The following is an 18,320-nucleotide window of genomic DNA, read 5'->3' on the forward strand; positions in this document are numbered from 1 at the left end:
TTTTTTATTTTGAAAATTGTATATGTAGCATTTAATTTAAATAGTACCATCAAATAAGAATAAGAGAGTGAGAAAAATATGGGTAATTGTAGTTTTAGAAATGACTTATTGAGCATTGAAATAAAGGATAATTCTTTTTGTTCTTCTAACTTTATGTACAAAATCAAGGTTAACTTGATTAGGGGGCACATGATTAAGTTCAACTTGATATGTGCACATGACTTCAACATTACACTAATATAAACTTTATAAATCTTAAAATATAAGACAAATTATTCTCTATTCATGAAAAAACTGCCTTTTTTTTATTTTGATAAATTTTCAATTATATGTTTTTATATTTTACTCTTAATAACTCTCTCTTTATAAGAATAGCATGTCCGGTTAAGTCCCCAAGATTCAAGAAATATTTTCAATATAAAATTGTTCTTATATTTTTAAACTTCATGCTAATTAAACTCAAATTCGGAAACAGCCGTCCTACATTGGTAGAAGTTAGGTTTGCGTACACTTTACCCTCTCCAGACCCCACGATGTGAAATTTTACTGGGTGGTTGTTGTTATGCTAATTAAACTCAAAACACATAAAATGAAATAGAAGGATAATGAACTCTATTTTTTTTGCTGCCATTTATTAGTTCAATAGTCAAAAGTCGAGAGACCTGTATTTAGGTACAAGTTTGAGCCTCGTACAAAGTGAACTAAGTTCAGTATTTAAATAGAAAAAGAATAGAAAGTGAGTCTCATCACCCCAAGTTTCAAAAATAATAATTTGCCAAAAAATTTGACTCTGGACGAATTTCTTGATCATGAAAGAAGAAATCTAAATTTTTGTTTCTCCCTTAACCCCACCCCACCCCCTTTCTCTCTCTCTCTATATATATATCCTCATATTTTCCCTCCCATTTTGGTGTTTGTAAGGTAGTGGAATTATTGATGAATTGGTCCATATGTGTAATAGAGTCAAATGTTTGTTTAGTTTTCAGACTATCGAAATTAGGGGTGTGCAAAAATTGATTAATCAAATCAAAAAAAATATTATTCATTTATTGATATTGAATTAACAGTATTTAATAGTTTTATAAAAAAAATATTGGGTTATTGATTTGGTACTGATTTTTTAATATTGGGTTATTGGATAAATCGATAATCCATTAAAACTATAATAATTTATTAATTTAATTTTTAGTTTTTTACTCATACACAGATATCAAACAAAAATATTAATGTAAATATATAATCAGTTAATCACCATATAATACTATTTAGTATTTAGTTTTTACCCTTTAGAATTTGTCGCTTTAGGTTCAGTATTGTGACAAGGGTTTGCAAGTTGCTACGAAGGTAGCTTTGTGAATCGTATATTTATTTTAAAAGTATTTTCTTATTGATTAAATCGAAAATCTAATGGTTAAAGATCAAAAATCAATAAATCAAAAATCGATAACAAATATCTTATTGATTTGATTATCGATTTAGTATATTTAAAAATTAAAAATCAATAATACTTAAAATCGAATCGAATCGAATCGATCAATACAACCTAACTGAAACAAGAACCTAAATGTAGGTCCAAATAAAAATACATCCATGATTCAAAATATTTTCATTTTTTCCCCTTCTTTTTATTTATTCAATAAAAAAAAATTACTATAATATCTTATTATTTTGATGTGATAGGTCGTGCATTTCAACATTTCTTATTTATTTTTCCTTCTTTATGCCAAATAGGAATAGTTGTTTCCAACCTTATTATCATTTCTTTAGTTTTTTTGAACGTCTGGAATTTAATTTTAAAATTAAAAGTAGAAAAATATTCAATTATATTCACACGTAATAAATAAATTCTTTGGGCCACAAAATAGATGTGTATAAATAAGGAAAATAAATTATTATAATCATTAGGTATACTATTTTGACACCCATTTTCAAAGGTTATCCACTCAAATAATAAGAATTAAAGGCAACGAATTAGACAAGTTTGTTTACTACGTATTCCAAAATTAGTAAATCCACCAAATTTCTAGTGAAAATACTTTCACTTATTTCCTGATTTAGAGCCCGTTTGGATGGGCTTAAAAAAAATAACTTTTATATATAAAGTGTTTTTAGAACTTTGAAGTGCTGAAAGTTATTTTTATAAATAAGCAGTTGAGTGTTTGGATAAAAGTGTTTATGTTGAAAATAAGTGTTTGAATTTTAAAGTTAAAAGAATAAAAATGGTAGTTTGGGAATTTAGTTAAAATATAAGGGATATAAAAGTAATTTCCATGGTAAAACAAAATGGCTTTAAGCACTTAGAAAAAAAAAGTTAGAAATTCTAACATTTCATTTTTGACTGATTTTAAGAACTTTATGACTTAAAGTTATCATTAGGCAAGCACGTTCAAAAGCTAAAAAGTGGTTTTAAGTTGGTTTTGACCAACTTAAAGCCCATCCAAACGGGCTCTTAGTCTCCTTCGTTTTGTGATTAAAAGAAAGAAAGCAAATTATCATTTAATTTTTATTTATTTTCTTGCCAAAATGAATCATAAACGTATATTCACTTAACGTGTGTTTGATACGAAAAAAAATATTTTTTATGTACATAAGCAAAAAATATTATCCTAAAAACAGTCGCATATAATCTAAACAAATATTATGATAGATGAGGTAGAGACGTAGGGTGGCGCTCGTGGGGATGGGGAGGCGTGTTAAAGGGTGGGATGACACAATCGACAAGGAATGTCACTTTGTGGAACTTGTTTTTCTTTTTTCAAAACTCATTTTTCTTATTTTTTAAAAAATAATTTTCTTTGAGATAATATTTTCAAAAAATTTCACCTACCAAACATGAAAAAAATCGAAATATGTTTTTTCCGTACCAAACATACATTTAATTTCCATATTTTTGCGTCTGGTAGAATCACGGCTAGGAATTTGGCTTTTCTCACATCATTGGCAGAATTTAGTTAAGAAGTAAATAAGTTCACATTACATGATTGGTGGAGATGATTATCCTAAATGATAATGAAGAAAACCGTGTGAATATTGATATAAATAAAAATAAATAAAGGTACTGGATTCAATTAATTACTATGAGTTGTAAACCAAATAAGGCAGTAAATTCATGATAGCATTTATTATAAAAGTGTCAACTTTTCTATTGCCAAGAAATCATTGAGGAACATGTAATTAAAGTTTGTTAGGACAAGGCATCATGGGGTTTAGGTTAAATTTAAATACTTACTTTTATTATATAATTAGTGTATAATAGTAAAGAAAGAAACTTATCAAAGCTCTAAAATGAAATATCATTTAAAAGCAAGAAAATGCAAGATATAAAGAGCTAAAAGAGGATTAATTTCATGAGAATTATTTAATTTCTTTATTGAAGGAAGGTTATTAAATTATTTTCATAATGAAAGCGATACTTCATTTATCTAAATATTACGAAAGTCACTTAAACGTAAACTCTCAATTTTGCCTAGTATACATATATATCATGAAAATCACTAGGCGGAAATAAATATGACATTTTCTATGATACTTTGGAAAGTTAAGTGATGTTTTGTGATTATAATTTAGTAATTTTGATGTAACAAAATAAAAATTGACTGACAATTCGTAAAATTACGGCATAATCATATGACGAAAAGACCAATATAACTCTTATGTTAATACAATTAGTTCTAAGAACTTGAGTAGAAAATTCATGTTTACCTTATGCTTTTTGTATATATCATCGTTCAAGTAAAAAAAAAAAGTAAATTTTTTGTAATTTTATGAATAACTTGAAAAATTGCATTAACCAAATTCATTCTGTTTGAAAATAAAATCATATCGATAAATGTATGATATAAATTTTGATTATTTTATTATCATAATTAAAAATATATTTCTTTATCTCATACAATCAAAATACTAATATTACAATTTGAAAAGAGAAACACTAACTAACAAAAGTGGGCTATGCGTGTTTGTATTTATTTTATGAGGGACCTCTCTGTCGATTATGAAAGACTTGACTACAACACCAAGTGTTCATCCATCAACACACAACTTTAATAATCTTTTTTTCTATTTATTCAAGATCCAAATCTTCAAACCATACTGTTTGGTCAAATATATGCAAATATATAGTATTCAAATGATAAAATAGTATCAATCAACCCTTAAACCTAATAATCATTATTTTATATTGCCAAAGCATGTGCTTTGTGCACAAAAATAATCCTCCCATTAGTGGATCTAGATTAGACATAATGGGTTCGATACTGCGTTTATCTCTTCTTTATATTATGCGTATATATATTTGTACATGAAAGAGTGACATACAATAAAATTTTCTTGACACCCTCTTCCAATCACGTTCCTTTTTCAAAATGTCCTCATTTTAATTTTCTGAAAATTAAATTTTTTCAATTTAATTGGATGGGATTAGATTAATCAAAAAAGAAAAGATTAGAGATTAATGGTTTTGCTAATCTCTTAAGCATGTGATGGATCCATTAGTCAAATATTGGGGTATACAAAGATCTGTCTTAAAATATATACAAGAGATAATTTGATTACTATCGCTTTCTTTAGAAACACGTTAATTAGTAGCCTGCAAACAATTGCCACATGCACTGTTTTAATGTCCTATTCGTTAATCATTTCACTAACATGTTCTTAGCATATGGTGATATGGATAAGTTCTTCTCAATTAATTTAGTGATTATTCAATAATTAATCCCATCTAAAAGTTCATAGTTTTAATGTAAATCTCTTGGTGTTTGCATTATTGATGTATTAAGTCAAGAAACCAACACTCCTAGAAACAAAAGTTTTTCCCACCACAAAGCAGTAAGAAATTTGTGCTATAGAACATGATTTTTTCGCTCATTTGCAAGGATGAAATAGGCACACTATGGTAAATTGTTCATTGATTTTATAAACTGGACAAATATTATTAGACATTTCAAAATAATATAATGAATAAGTAAAGATGCCCGGAGGGGTATAAAGTAAAGTATATGGTTGTAAGAAGCATATGGATAAGTGGTGTAACGTGGATATACGTGTTCTAATATTTGCTAAAAGGGGCTGTCTTGATTAGAGGAGATTCTTAAAACAAAAGAAAAGGACCTGAAACATACATGCAATGAATGTTTGGTACATTAAGTTGTGTGCTACTATAAATATATATAGATGATCCAAGGAGAAAGTACCAATATATAGACATTACAACTTTTTTACTTTTTAGATTAGGTTAAGGAGCATTATTTCATTTGTATTTTGGCTAATAATGATAATGATATAAAGTTGGAGTGAGATGGTTCAAGAAATGTTCGTAGGATCATCACAATGTCACACATCAAATGTTTGTTTGTTGGAACAAGTCTCAATCGAGCCACATAGTTTAGTAGCGGCCATACAATAATAACAATAACATACAATAATTCTATAAGTGAAGTTTGAAGAGAATGATGTGTACGCAATTCTTATTCCTATTTTGAGAAGACAAAAAGAGGCAAGTCGCGGTCATAGTTAGGCATACATTTTACTTGTATTATATATGTGAAAATTTATTTTTTATTTTCTTACTTATTGTTTTTTTTAAAATAAAAGAATCTGTTGTGCTTCTGGTTTGGGTTTGGGGGGGGGGGGGGGGCTTGAATCCATTGATAAAAAGTTTTACATTTTCCATTTTCCGAGGCCTCTAGTAAGGTAACTGGCTACTATTTCAAATGGTAAATAGTTGTGCCCTTCTAGTCTTTACACCAAATTGACTTGACTAAATTTATTAGAATTTATTTAATGAAGTAAAAATGCATGTATATTAACTATAACAAGTTAAAAATGCATGTTACAAATGTGATGGGTGCTACTAAAACAAGTTTTAAATTCAGGCGACACAGAACTAATACATAGTTCTTTTGTACGCGTTGATATTTTTCAAGGTTAAGACTGTTAAAGGAAGGAGTCCTCACTGTAAAATGCACTTACATAGTCTCACTTTAGTTTATTTCATATGTAATGGATTCTCAAAATGTAACTTCTTTTGTGGATTAATGGGCAAGGGTCAATGTCTAACGCCCCACCAACATGGTGGATTTTAAACCCCCAAAAATGGAATCTTGTTTCAATGATCCAATCTACCAATACAAAGAGCTTAAGATATTACATGCCTAATCGTCTGCATAGATCGTCCACAAGCTTACCTCTGGGGACCTCATAGTCAATAGCTGCAACAACATCCTTCAATTTTACAACTCCTTCACTAAGTTCGCGTTCACCAACAAGTACCATCCAAGGGATCCTCGAATCTCTGGCCCGATCAATGTGCTTCATTACTTTTTTATGGATCATGAATTCTGCTTTCACTTTAGCATTCCACAATTCACCAACCAGTTCAGCAGCTAAAGCACTGTCATCACCAAGAATGCTAACGAGAACTTGAGTTTCAGTGGCTCGGATTTCCTGGAAAATTGTTCAAGGAAAATAATGATACCATCAATGACACGGATTGTGCTTAAGTTAACACTTTCAGAGAAAAACGTGGAGAGAGAGAAAAGAGGGAGGAGCATAAAAAAATAATAGGTAGAAATGAAATGGAGCTAGCACTATGCAACAAATTTAGGACATTCATCAGAGGTCTTGAGTAGGTTTGTTGTAGTATGGAATTATGTGAACTATTTCATCTAGAATCTTAAAAAAGGCTCAAGAGGACACACTCTTATTTACTTATTTATTTGACGTGCAACAAGTTGAAAAAGATGAAAACTACCAAAGTTTATTTCAAAACAAATCATATATGTTTATTATCACCTGATTCTTGTCTTTCTGAAGCTGTTCCATGATTGCAAATACTCTCTCTATTCCCAGACTGATCCCAACAGAGGGAACTTGGCGTGTGCCAAACATCCCTATCAGATTGTCATAACGTCCACCAGCAGCAATCGAACCAACCTGCAGGTATTTCCAGACCAGTGGTAAGTGATCACAGAAGAGAAACTTTAATTTACGAACATTTCATGCACATACACATATAATAGGAGGAACATAGCAGTAGGAACTGAGAGTTATATATAGGTCTATGCCATAATCAAAATACTAGAACTTCACTATCCAATTTGATACAACAGATCGAGGTCTTTTATCAAGGTATAATGATGCAGAAGACATTAAAGAAAACAAGGCCACACTTGGAGGCTTGAGAATCTGCTGTTCACCTTGGGAAGAGTCAATTACCTAGGTTGACAGTGTTTAACTCTGAACATATAATGTGAGACAGAAGAACCTATAATAATTTACACTGGTTACTCCAGTATAGATTACATTTCAGCAATATGGAAGTCAAAGCAAAATTATTACAAGTACTTAAGAGATACTTCAGACTCCTGACAATGTTGTTAACTCGGACATTTATATGTACATCTTAGATGCCTAACTACACAAAATATGAATTGATAACCACCACATCGACAAGTCAAAGTCGCAAAGCATAGGTAACCGGAACTAGAACTTATTAGCTAACCCAGAGATCTACCTGAGCAGCTCCTTTAAAGACAGCTTCAAATATGACTCCTGTGTAGTAATCAAGGCCTCTTGCAAGGCTCAAGTCAAAAACCACTCTGTCAATACACTTTGACTTCTCAAGAGCTTTAAACATAATCTCTAATTCATCCAAAGCAAGTGAACATTCATTATTCTCCAAAAAACTGTGTTCCTGCTTGAGCTTAGATAATAATTCCACAGGAGGTCCCCTCCATTTGACAAATGAACCAATTCTGTCTGATATCTCATTGCTTAAGCCTTTCTCATCCACCTGTTACAAAATGACAGCCGCATTAGAGTGCTAATTCATACTCGTACTGTTTCTAAAAGATAATATTTGACAGATTTTTAACACAAGTCTTTTGAGTATTTCGATTTAAAATTCTAGAAACACAGTATTTTTCATCTCATTCCTAAGTCCCTTAGTATTTTTAGATTAAATACCGATGTCTAATTCCACCCTGAAGCTGATTAATGGACCTTGAAAAGTGAAATATCACTGAATAAATTACGAGGGAGTAAATGACTGAAATACGCGCAAAGATACTTGGAACAAAAATGACTTCAGATAATTAGATAATCAAATAAAACTACCCAATGGGGCAAGTAGTGTTAATTCTTATCAATAAAAACAATTGAATTATTGTTACCTTTTGATAATGAATTTACATATTGTTGTCAAAATAAAATTACATATTGTAGTAAGATATGAGCAAAAATCATGAAGAGGGACTAACCTTCAGAGATCCCTTACCTTCTAACATGCTAGGAGCCCACAAGAACTGATGAAAATGAATTATGAAAACAAAATTACATTGCGCAATGAAATTCAAGATCATCCTGGTATACACACACGCCCCAAGGAAAAAGCGACGGAAACATAGAAGACCGTTAACATTTCTTCCCTTTATTATTTTTATCCGTTCTTCAATGTTTACCAGCCAGTTGAACTGTTCAACTGGGAATCAGGAGCAGTCCCGTCCAGTTAGACCAAGTTATGACTTGGTAAAAGAATCAGGAAGATATGGTAAAACCATACCAAACAGGATCAATGGGCCGTCAAGCATTCTCATCTTCTAGCCCTGCTGATTGGCTCTATTGTTCACATTGTGTTTAGAAAAAGAACTCAAACTACTACAACCTTAAATTTCTGGAATTTAGAAAACTAAATCCCCCTCCCACCGGCAAACACCCAAAAAAATATGAGACAAAAACCAGTGAGGTGAAGAAACTTTGGCAGTCCATGCAATGGACAAGAGAAGAAATGAAGTGTAAATGTAGGTAGTTTCAAGTAGTCTAAGCAAGTGAAAAGTGATCTTTTGGAGTTGGATAAGGGACATGATAAGAGATATGGAAGAGAAGATACAATCATTAGGTGTTTTTCCTACATTGTCAATAACAGCACAAGAATCAGCACATTTAGTTCCAATTGTTTTCGGTTTTGTGTTAATTATAGGAGAATTGATCCTTTAGTAACACATTTTTAGACTAGGAGTCAACAGCCGAACTCTGAGATAACTTCAAAGATCACTGAAATGCCAACATATGGAGAAACAAGAACGAGAGATGCCAAAACTAGCAATAGAACGCCAGTACCATGCAAAACACCAATAACAGATATAATATTGAATAGCCATCTTAATAAAACATACAACTTTATGCCTACTGGAGACTATGCCTCACCATTTCTTTTTTTATCTGCTCAAAGGATTGTTTATCTAGCTTGTCAATGCTTGAACAAATGGTTCTGAACTTCTCTTGTGGCACCCCGCATATAGCCAACATACCATCAAGCAGCTTTCTGTGATTAAGCTTTACCTGAATAAGGAGAGAAGATTTACATAATTAGTAATGCCATATACCACTAATAGGACAGATGATTCCTTGAGATTGCATGAGAAAAGAACCACAATGTTCTGGATTATAAGAAACATAAAGATAATCTATATATACATGGAAATGGTACAACTCCTGATAGATATGCATTGCAACCAAACAAGTAGAAGATTTAGATGATCCCAATGAAATAACCAAAAATACCGTGGTAATGTAAGTTAATGACTTGAGAGGAAGCACAGGGAGGACGAGGGGACACGGGAGCATGCAAATATTTTAAGACAATTTTCTAGTGATTGGGGACGAAAATATAAAGTGTCCATTGAATATCATTCCAAGGACAACTAAACAAGCATAGATTGAATTTGAACAAGGGTAGAGAACCATTAGAAAGTTTACCTCATACTCTCCAATATCAAGCTCATCTAACAACTCGGTCAAAATCTTTATGACCTCAAAATCAGGCATCATCTTCTCAAACTGACCAGCTATATCAAAATCACATTGGTAAAATTCACGATATCTACCCTTAGACGGATTATCTCTTCTGTACACCTTAGCTATCTGATAACGCTTGAAGGATGTCAGACCATTCATTGCTACGTATCTAGCAAACGGAACTGTCAGGTCATAACGAAGAGAACAAAGTTCTCCCCCCTGCAAATGTTATCGGTGGAAGGAGAAATCAGCACAAAAAGATCAGGAATAATGCACAACTCATATTGTAAATAATGAAACAATAAAATGCACATAATCTGTGAATACTTAACACAATCAGACTCATATTTGCTTTTAAATTCTAAAAAGAAAGACCTTTCCCTGTCCAAGCTAAATATCAGTTTTGTATTTAAAGAACAGCAAAACATACAATTCGCACTACGAGAAGTAGGGATTAGAAGAACACAGGGAGTTCAACAGGAAGACAAATTTCTAATAATCATGCAAAAAGGTGAAGCCTTTATAAGGAAAATCAAATGTAAATGAAATACATACACCAATAAAATCATCAATATTCTAATTTATATAATTAAATGATGGGGAAAGGACAAGTTGCAGTTACTGAAATCTTAGTGAACAGAAATATGAAATACTTCCAACAAGATCTCACAATTCCTTTTTGAGAAACCAACTACTCCACACCGTTGTCCCAATTATATTTATATGTTTACTTATTTTTTGACAACGTTGGGTTATGGGCAGCTTGTGCGCATCTCTACAGTGTCGCATCCACTAGGTACCCACTAACTTCCATCAAAACAAGCTTTGTGGATAGAGATCCATTAAACAAATGGAAAGAAACCTCCTAACGTTTTTTGCCTCTATTGGAATTTGAACCATGATATCCCACGGTTCATTCAGCTTCATTGATGCTAGGTCACACTCTTGAATACATGTCCAAAAGGTCGAAATTATGTGTGCATGTGTGGAACTCCCATGTGACAAGATGCACCAACAAAACTCAACCAATAAATAGCATTTGAAACAACTAATAAACCTGATCCGCAAGGTCATATATCAATTTTGAGTCTTCTCCATATTTCCCCATCAGAGTCTCTCGCATTTCAAAAGCAGGAGTGTCCAAAGCAGCAGCACCATGCCTTTTAAAAACTTCAGTGATAATTGAGAAAGCTCTCTCTCTTATAGCCATCTGTTCCTTTGCAAAATCACGTGTTCCCTGTCACAAAAGAATTGAACATTTAAATTTCGCTGAAGATGAAACATTAACTACATCCATTTTGTGCACCTAGAAAAAAGAGCTAAAACTATTGATATTCCTTCTAAAGTTGATGTTACAATGACGAGACAATAAAGAATATTAGGAGTTAAAAAGAAGGCATTTTAGTTCCCCAATTACTAATTTTACGTTCATCTAACATTATTTGATCAGGAAAGTAAATTATCCAACGGGAAACAGGAAAACATTGTGACGGTAAATTAAGGATGTACTTCCTCTTTCTATCAAGGGGATGAAACCTACCACATTCAGAGATGAGACTCCAACTTCTACATGCAAGACACCCAATGAAATAGGGATACACTTGCACATCAATTTTACTGCAGAATGCCTGAGTCTCAAATTATTTAGCCTTCTATCAAATATTAGCCATAAAGCTTATCAAAAAAACTTTGCCACACAATTTCTCTTGGGTCCAGAGGGATTCACAGTCGTTATGGCCTCATAACTTTCACTCACTTATCCAAAAAAACATAGGCTTTCATAATTCAGACTCCACCTTTGGATCCTCTCATTATGGGTCATTTAATTATTGTCATTGCATCGTCTACAAGCTAGTGTACAATCTTCAAAATTTCCATCCAGTTGATGGAATACCACCACCAAACTTCACATGGACAGTAACTATTCCATAAGTGCATACATTGAGCAAAAGCATAACAATTGTCTTTGCCAAATTGAATATTAAAGTGTTAACAACAACGTACCCAGTGAAATCCCACAAAGTGGGGTCTGAGGAGGGTAGAGTGTACGCAGACCTTACCACTACCTCGTGAATAATAAAGTGTTGAAAAAGTAATTGAGAGAAAGCATAAGAGTTAGATTACTTTTGCTTTAGATAAACTTGACACTTTATTACAAGGATTTTATTCAAAAGTAGTAAATATTAAAGGAAATATATTTATATCCTACACAAGAGTTGCCAATTTCTGTTTTTCTTGCACTTGAAAAAAAATGTTTCGAAAGTTCTGGTTAATCACCAAGGTTGAACTAAAAAAAACTTAACTATTTCCAGCTAATTACTTGTTTGTATCCTGCAAAGTACCAAACAAACAATTGATCTACATAATATATTACATCGGATGAAAAGGGCATACACGAGTTTATAAGTGTCTTAGACCATTCCACCATTTTCTTAAGGATTCGGGTTGGATGTTAATCATATCACGTGATCTGGTACCAAAATCAAATTTAGCAGGCCTACTCCCACACATCTTTTCACATAAACAAATAAAGAAGACAGCCAACTGTTCAACCAGTTGCCTAATTATTGGAATCAAACTGCTATGAATAATTCAATAAGGTGAGGAGTGGATCATACCGAAGCAGCAGAAAAATAGCCTACTTTGCGCTCTAAAAATGATTTGAAAAATGAGTGGAAGAAAGATAACATAGCATGGTCCACTACCTTTGGTAGTTTAGGCAACCGGCGGCTTTCATTGCTTTCCACGATATCTTTCACCTTTTTCAGTAAAGTGTCAAATCCCAAGTCCTTTGGGTCCAGTAGTGCCAAGAAATTGCGAACGAAATTCTCCAAAACCATGACATTCTGGGACGCTTCAGTCTGAATTGGCATGCTCAGCAGCCTATCCTTCAAAAACTGCACCAGAGCCGTGGTACCTTTACCTAGAATCTTCTTTTTCTTTCCTCCTTTTTTACCTGCTGTCTTTGCACTGTCCTCGCCTACACTCGTATCACCTTGAGTAATGAAGTCCTTTCCTTCGATGGAAAAGAAAGCAGCCAGGGCTTCCCAGGAAATTATTTGTTCTACCATCACCAGTAAAGAGCTGACATCATGTGAGAACTTAACATAGTCCTCCTCCGAGTGAGCTGACACCAAAGATGCAAAAAGAGCTTTTAGCTGATCAGGGCGAGGACATTCTTTTAGCAGCATTGCAGGAAATTCATCTTCATCAGCAATGCGAGAATCCACAATGTGCTTTGCTCGGTTATAACTGATGTTACCCAAATCCTTGATGGCCACAGCCAAAGAAAACACCGTGGTGCACATGGAGCTGGATGTACCAGAAGATCCAGAATTGGATACAATTGCAGAGTTCAATTGGACACGAGTGCTGGAGTGCAGGAGCCGGCAAATCTCCCTAAACTTGCCGTGCACCACGGGAACACCAGAAACTGAAGGTTCATCGCTCTCACGGTTAACAAATTTCGAACCGTTAAGCAAGATCTTCAAGTCAGAAGCCACGGAAACAACGTCCTTGGCAGATGAACCATCACCGGAATCATTCAAGTTGAAAGCTGAAATATCGGCCCCCAAGGCCTCGCAGGACAAGGCGGCAACAGCATCAGTAATAACAGACAAAGCTGAACTTCGATGATCCAAGATAGCGGAGATTCCAGCTATTGCTGCCACAGAAAAATCACCTGGGGAAACGCCATCAATAGTGTTATCAAACGAAATTTGTAAATTAGAGGACAATGACACATCCTTGAGGATAATATCAGAGAGCTGATTGACAGCTGCGGAAGTGGAAGAAGAAAGCGAAAGCTTGTTTAGGAGGACCACGAGAGAAGCTCTAGCCTCCTCGGGTGCTAAATTACTTAGGATTGAAAATGTGGCAGATTGTGTAGGCGTATTAGTCTTGCTGGTTTTAGAATTGGAGGACGACGATACTTTGGAGAGTGCTGAAGAGTCTATGCTCAGACGACTGAGTCCATTGGCAATTTCAAATACAGAGGAAGATGACAGTAATGAGCCTTTTCCGCCCACTGTAACCACGCGTCTCTCTTCCGCCATGGATTACCTAATCGGAAAAAAGGTGTTGGGTTTTCCGGCAAAATTGCCAGCGAAGGGATTAGAAGGTGAAAAGAATTAAGGGTTTTTTGGGGAATATGGGCTACTGAAATGGAATTTGGGGAATTAGGTTTTACAAATGGGTTCGCCCGAAGGAGCTTTGGGTTTTGGGTCATCGTTGGGCTTGAGTGGTTTTTAGTGTCTTTTTGCTTCTCTTCTTTTTCTCTTAAAACCAATTGAATATACGTTCTAGGGACTAGGGTTAAGGTTAAACTCGCTATTAACCCCTTGTTTGGAGGGTTGTTATTTCTTGTATAGTATTGTTAGTCTAAATACAATGCTTGTTATTTAAATTGTATCATATCGTATTATTTAAATTTATCGTTAGATAATAATAAAAAAATTCATTTTGTGTAACGATTGATTTGGTATGATCGCGTCATTATCTTAATATTTTCTACTCATTTTAGTTTCATTATTATTAAATAATTATATTTTATCATTTACCTTACCTTGAACTATCCCGTACGCTATAACTTCTTATACGTTTATCGTTCAAATTATGAATATGTCGTTACGTTTATCGTTCAAATTATGAATATGTAACGACAGAGAACGATATAATCAATTAAACGTTGTATTCATTAAAACAATACAATACGATATAATTCAACACAAATACAATACAATATGAAATAACCATCCAAACAAAGTGTAAGGTTATAAAAATGGCTGCAGTCAGTAGTAGCAGCAGAGAACAAGAAGTAAAAAAATTCGTAGAAATCGAAGAAAACAAAATGAAACAGAAAAATTTCCCTCCAAACCCACCACAGATAATTGGGATATTTTTGAAGAATCAATTTGTATTAGCAATAAAGATTCTCATTGTTTTTTGTGGGCTTCTTCGTCTTTGCGTTACTGTCTAAATTAGAGTCTTGACTCTTGTTTTAGTCTTAAGTACATTGTTTTCTAATGCAAGTACTCTCTTTATTCCATATTAATTAAATTTTTGAGAGATTTTTTATTGTTCAAAATAATTGAATTGTTCAAAATTAAAGATGCATGTTTGAAACTTTTTTCATATTTGTCTTTTCATTTATTGAAGTTTTATATTTTTTAGGAGATAAATCACATTACTTGTAAGGTTATATTTATGATTTTATAAAAGACAATAGTGAAAAGAATGATTCAAGTTATGTTCTTAAATGTTATTCTTAATATTTTTGCATTGCCTCATAAATTCAGTTAATATGAAATAGAGGGAGTATTAAACTTTACTTAATTTTGGTTTTGTTTCTTTTATTTAATTTTGTTTCTAATGCAAGTAAAGATCTTTGGACAATCAAGCGTTGAGAAACTGCATAAGGAAAGGAAAACAACTACATTTAGTTCAAAGGGTAGCTATTCAAACTACTAAGATGTAATACTACTATGATATGATATATTTGTGCAATATTTTCTGATTGTGTAGTTATTACTCAATGATATCATATTCCATATTAAGGATTGGACTTTGTGAAATAGTAATTGTAGGCATTACTAATGGATATGAAGTAATTTCAATCTGCTTCTTCTTCAACAATTTTGATTTAATTTGATATTTGTGTGAAATTAAGTGTTGATTTGAATTGTAAATGAGTATTTATTTTGCTTGGGGCGTGGTCTTACGCTATTATTTATCAAGTCTTGTATTGAGTTAGTTAACAAAAAGGGCGAATGCTGGCACTGAAAAAAGGTGTTGTAAATTCTAATGTCACACTTGCAAACGGCTGCATTGAAATCCACCAAACTAAACCACTTGAAACAGCTTCATGCACAGCTCTTTCAACACTCTCTCTACTCCGACAACTATTGGGTGGCGCAGCTCATCAATCTCTGCACGCGCCATCACGCTCCTCCCACTTATGTTAGCCGAGTTTTCGATTCAGTCCACCAACCCAATGTCTTCGTTTTCACTAATATTCTCAAGTTCTACTCTCAATTGGGTGCCCATAGTGATGTTCTCTACCTGTTTGACAAGATGCAGAAATGCAATGTAGCCCCTGATGCCTTTGTATATCCGATTCTCGTCAAAGCATCTGGAAAATGGGGCATTGTGTTCCATGCTCATTGTATCAAAATGGGTCATGATTGGGATAGGTTCGTTCGAAATGCGATTATTGACATGTATGGAAAGTTTGGGCCTTTGGAGATTGCGCGGGAACTGTTTGATGAAATTCCTGAGAGAGCTGTTGCAGATTGGAATGCTATGATTTCAGGATATTGGAATTGGGGGAATGAAGTTGAAGCGAGGAGTTTGTTTGATTTGATGTCCGAGAAGAATGTGGTTACTTGGACTGCAATGGTTACTGGTTATTCACGAAGGAACGATTTGGAGAATGCTAGAAAGTATTTTGATCAAATGCCGGAGAGAAGTGTTGTGTCTTGGAATGCAATGTTGTCGGGGTATGCTCAAAATGGGTGTGCTGAAGAGGTAATCAGGTTGTTTAATGAGATGATGAGTTGTGGGGTTTGTCCTGATGAAACTACATGGGTTACTGTCATTTCTTTGTGTTCTTCGTATGGTGATGCTAGCCTTGCCGAGGGGCTTGTAAAGATAATAAATAAGAAGAGTGTTCGCTTAAATTGTTTTGCAAAAACTGCGCTACTTGACATGTATGCTAAGTGTGGGAACCTTGCTATGGCTAGGAAGATCTTTGATGAATTAGGTACGTTCAAGAACTTAGTTACATGGAATGCTATGATTTCGGCGTATGCAAGAGTTGGTGATTTGGCTTCTGCAAGAGGGCTCTTTGATAAGGTGCCTGAGAAGAATGTCATCTCTTGGAATTCAATTATAGCTGGTTATGCTCAAAATGGACAATCAAAAATGGCTATTGACCTTTTCAAAGATATGATAGCAAAAGATGTGCTGCCAGATGAAGTCACCATGGTTAGTGTGATCTCGGCCTGTGGCCACCTTGGGGCTTTGGAATTTGGCAATTGGGCAGTGAATTTCATGCAAAAGCATCAAATCAAACTGAGCATTTCATGTTATAATGCTCTAATTTTCATGTATTCCAAGTGCGGTAATATGAAGGATGCTGAGAGAGTTTTCCAGTCAATGGAAGCCAGAGATGTGATTTCTTATAACACATTGATTACAGGTTTTGCAGCTTATGGCAATGCCATAGAAGCTGTTGAATTGTTGTGGAAGATGAAGAAAGAAAATATTGAACCAGATCGAATAACCTATATTGGGGTACTAACAGCATGTAGTCATGGTGGACTGCTAGAAGAAGGTCGAAGGATATTTGATTCAATCAAAGATCCAGACTCCGATCACTATGCATGCATGGTTGATTTGTTAGGTAGAAATGGTAAACTAGACGAAGCAAAATGTTTGATTGGAAGTATGGCAATGCATCCACATGCAGGCGTATATGGTTCTCTCTTACATGCTAGTCGAGTTCACAAAAGGATAGACCTTGGAGAGTTTGCTGCTAGTAAGCTCTTTGAAATAGAACCAGAAAATTCAGGTAATTATGTTTTGCTTTCAAACATATATGCCAAAGCAAGAAGATGGGAAGATGTAGACAGGGTGAGAGGGTTGATGACAATCGGAGGAGTAAGGAAGACGACTGGATGGAGTTGGATTGAACACGAGGGGGAGATGCACAAGTTTATAGTGGGTGACAGGTCACATGAGCGATCAGCAGATATTCATAGAGTGCTCTCTGAAACAGAAAAGAAGATTAGGCTAGCTGGATATATGGCTGATAAGAGCTGTGTTTTAAAAGACGTTGAAGAAGAAGAGATGGAAGAGATGGTAGGGACCCACAGCGAGAAGTTGGCTGTGGCTTTTGCTCTTCTTGTTACTGAACCACACTCGGTCATCAGGGTGGTGAAGAATCTTAGGATATGTCGGGATTGCCACACAGCAATCAAAATCATTTCAAAGATGGAGGGGAGGGAGATCATTGTAAGGGATAATAATCGGTTCCACTGCTTCAGTGAAGGGCAGTGTTCTTGTGAAGACTATTGGTAGTCATGCCTTGTTGTACCAACCACACTGATATAAGATGTTTTGTTCTCAGATAAGCAATATTGACCAGCTTACAGAAAAATAGTCTGTCATTTTAGGCTATGGCAATTTGCTGAATCTTGCCAGTATGCTCGGTGACTGCTTGCGACAGCCATGTTCGGCTGGTTAGTTTGTTCCAGCAGCATTATTTATGTTGTGTGGGTAAAAATACACTTGAACATAGAGAAATGGTTCACGAAAGGTTATTTTTGGTTGATTTGATTTTAGTATTATGAATGTTAAGTATTTGATCCAGACAAATAATGAAAGCAAGTTGATGGGTGACGATTGTCGGAATGTTTTTGGTTCCATCAGCAACTTAATTTGTTTCAATACCTCATTTTAACAAGTTTAAGCAGGTCGTTGTTCCGGTATTCAAGACTAAGGATCACAAACGTTTCTGAATTCCT

General features: G+C 34.1%; 2 protein-coding genes across 2 annotated transcripts; one reads left to right on the top strand and one right to left on the bottom strand.

Moving 5' to 3' along the window:
* Positions 1 to 5,971: 5,971 nt before the first annotated feature.
* On the bottom strand, positions 5,972 to 14,012 carry LOC129885974 (histidine--tRNA ligase, cytoplasmic). Its single transcript, XM_055960472.1, has 7 exons — positions 12,501 to 14,012; positions 10,853 to 11,032; positions 9,757 to 10,014; positions 9,205 to 9,339; positions 7,514 to 7,792; positions 6,793 to 6,933; positions 5,972 to 6,444 (listed from the first exon to the last, which is right to left on the bottom strand). The coding sequence occupies exons 1-7, from the start codon at positions 13,848 to 13,850 to the stop codon at positions 6,145 to 6,147; spliced, it is 2,643 nt and encodes an 880-aa protein (XP_055816447.1). The 5' UTR covers positions 13,851 to 14,012; the 3' UTR covers positions 5,972 to 6,144.
* Positions 14,013 to 15,358: 1,346 nt separating this feature from the next.
* On the top strand, positions 15,359 to 18,304 carry LOC129885976 (pentatricopeptide repeat-containing protein At1g14470). The gene has a single exon (XM_055960475.1). It carries the CDS (start codon positions 15,598 to 15,600, stop codon positions 17,872 to 17,874), a length of 2,277 nt encoding a protein of 758 aa, XP_055816450.1. The 5' UTR covers positions 15,359 to 15,597; the 3' UTR covers positions 17,875 to 18,304.
* The last annotated feature ends 16 nt before the right edge of the window (positions 18,305 to 18,320 follow it).

Source organism: Solanum dulcamara, chromosome 4 (assembly GCF_947179165.1).
Source record: "Solanum dulcamara chromosome 4, daSolDulc1.2, whole genome shotgun sequence".
In the NCBI taxonomy this organism is placed as follows: Eukaryota; Viridiplantae; Streptophyta; class Magnoliopsida; order Solanales; family Solanaceae; genus Solanum; species Solanum dulcamara.

What these genes read in the sequence shown, in the direction of transcription:
- LOC129885974 (XM_055960472.1), bottom strand. Translation starts at nt 13,850, where the DNA reads ATGGCGGAAGAGAGACGCGTGGTTACAGTGGGCGGAAAAGGCTCATTA. An exon ending in TATATGACCTTGCGGATCAG is followed by an intron (nt 10,015 to 10,852) that starts GTTTATTAGTTG and finishes TAACATTTGCAG; the next exon opens with GGGGGAGAACTTTGTTCTCT. An exon ending in TCTTTAAAGGAGCTGCTCAG is followed by an intron (nt 6,934 to 7,513) that starts GTAGATCTCTGG and finishes AAATACCTGCAG; the next exon opens with GTTGGTTCGATTGCTGCTGG.
- LOC129885976 (XM_055960475.1), top strand. Translation starts at nt 15,598, where the DNA reads ATGTCACACTTGCAAACGGCTGCATTGAAATCCACCAAACTAAACCAC.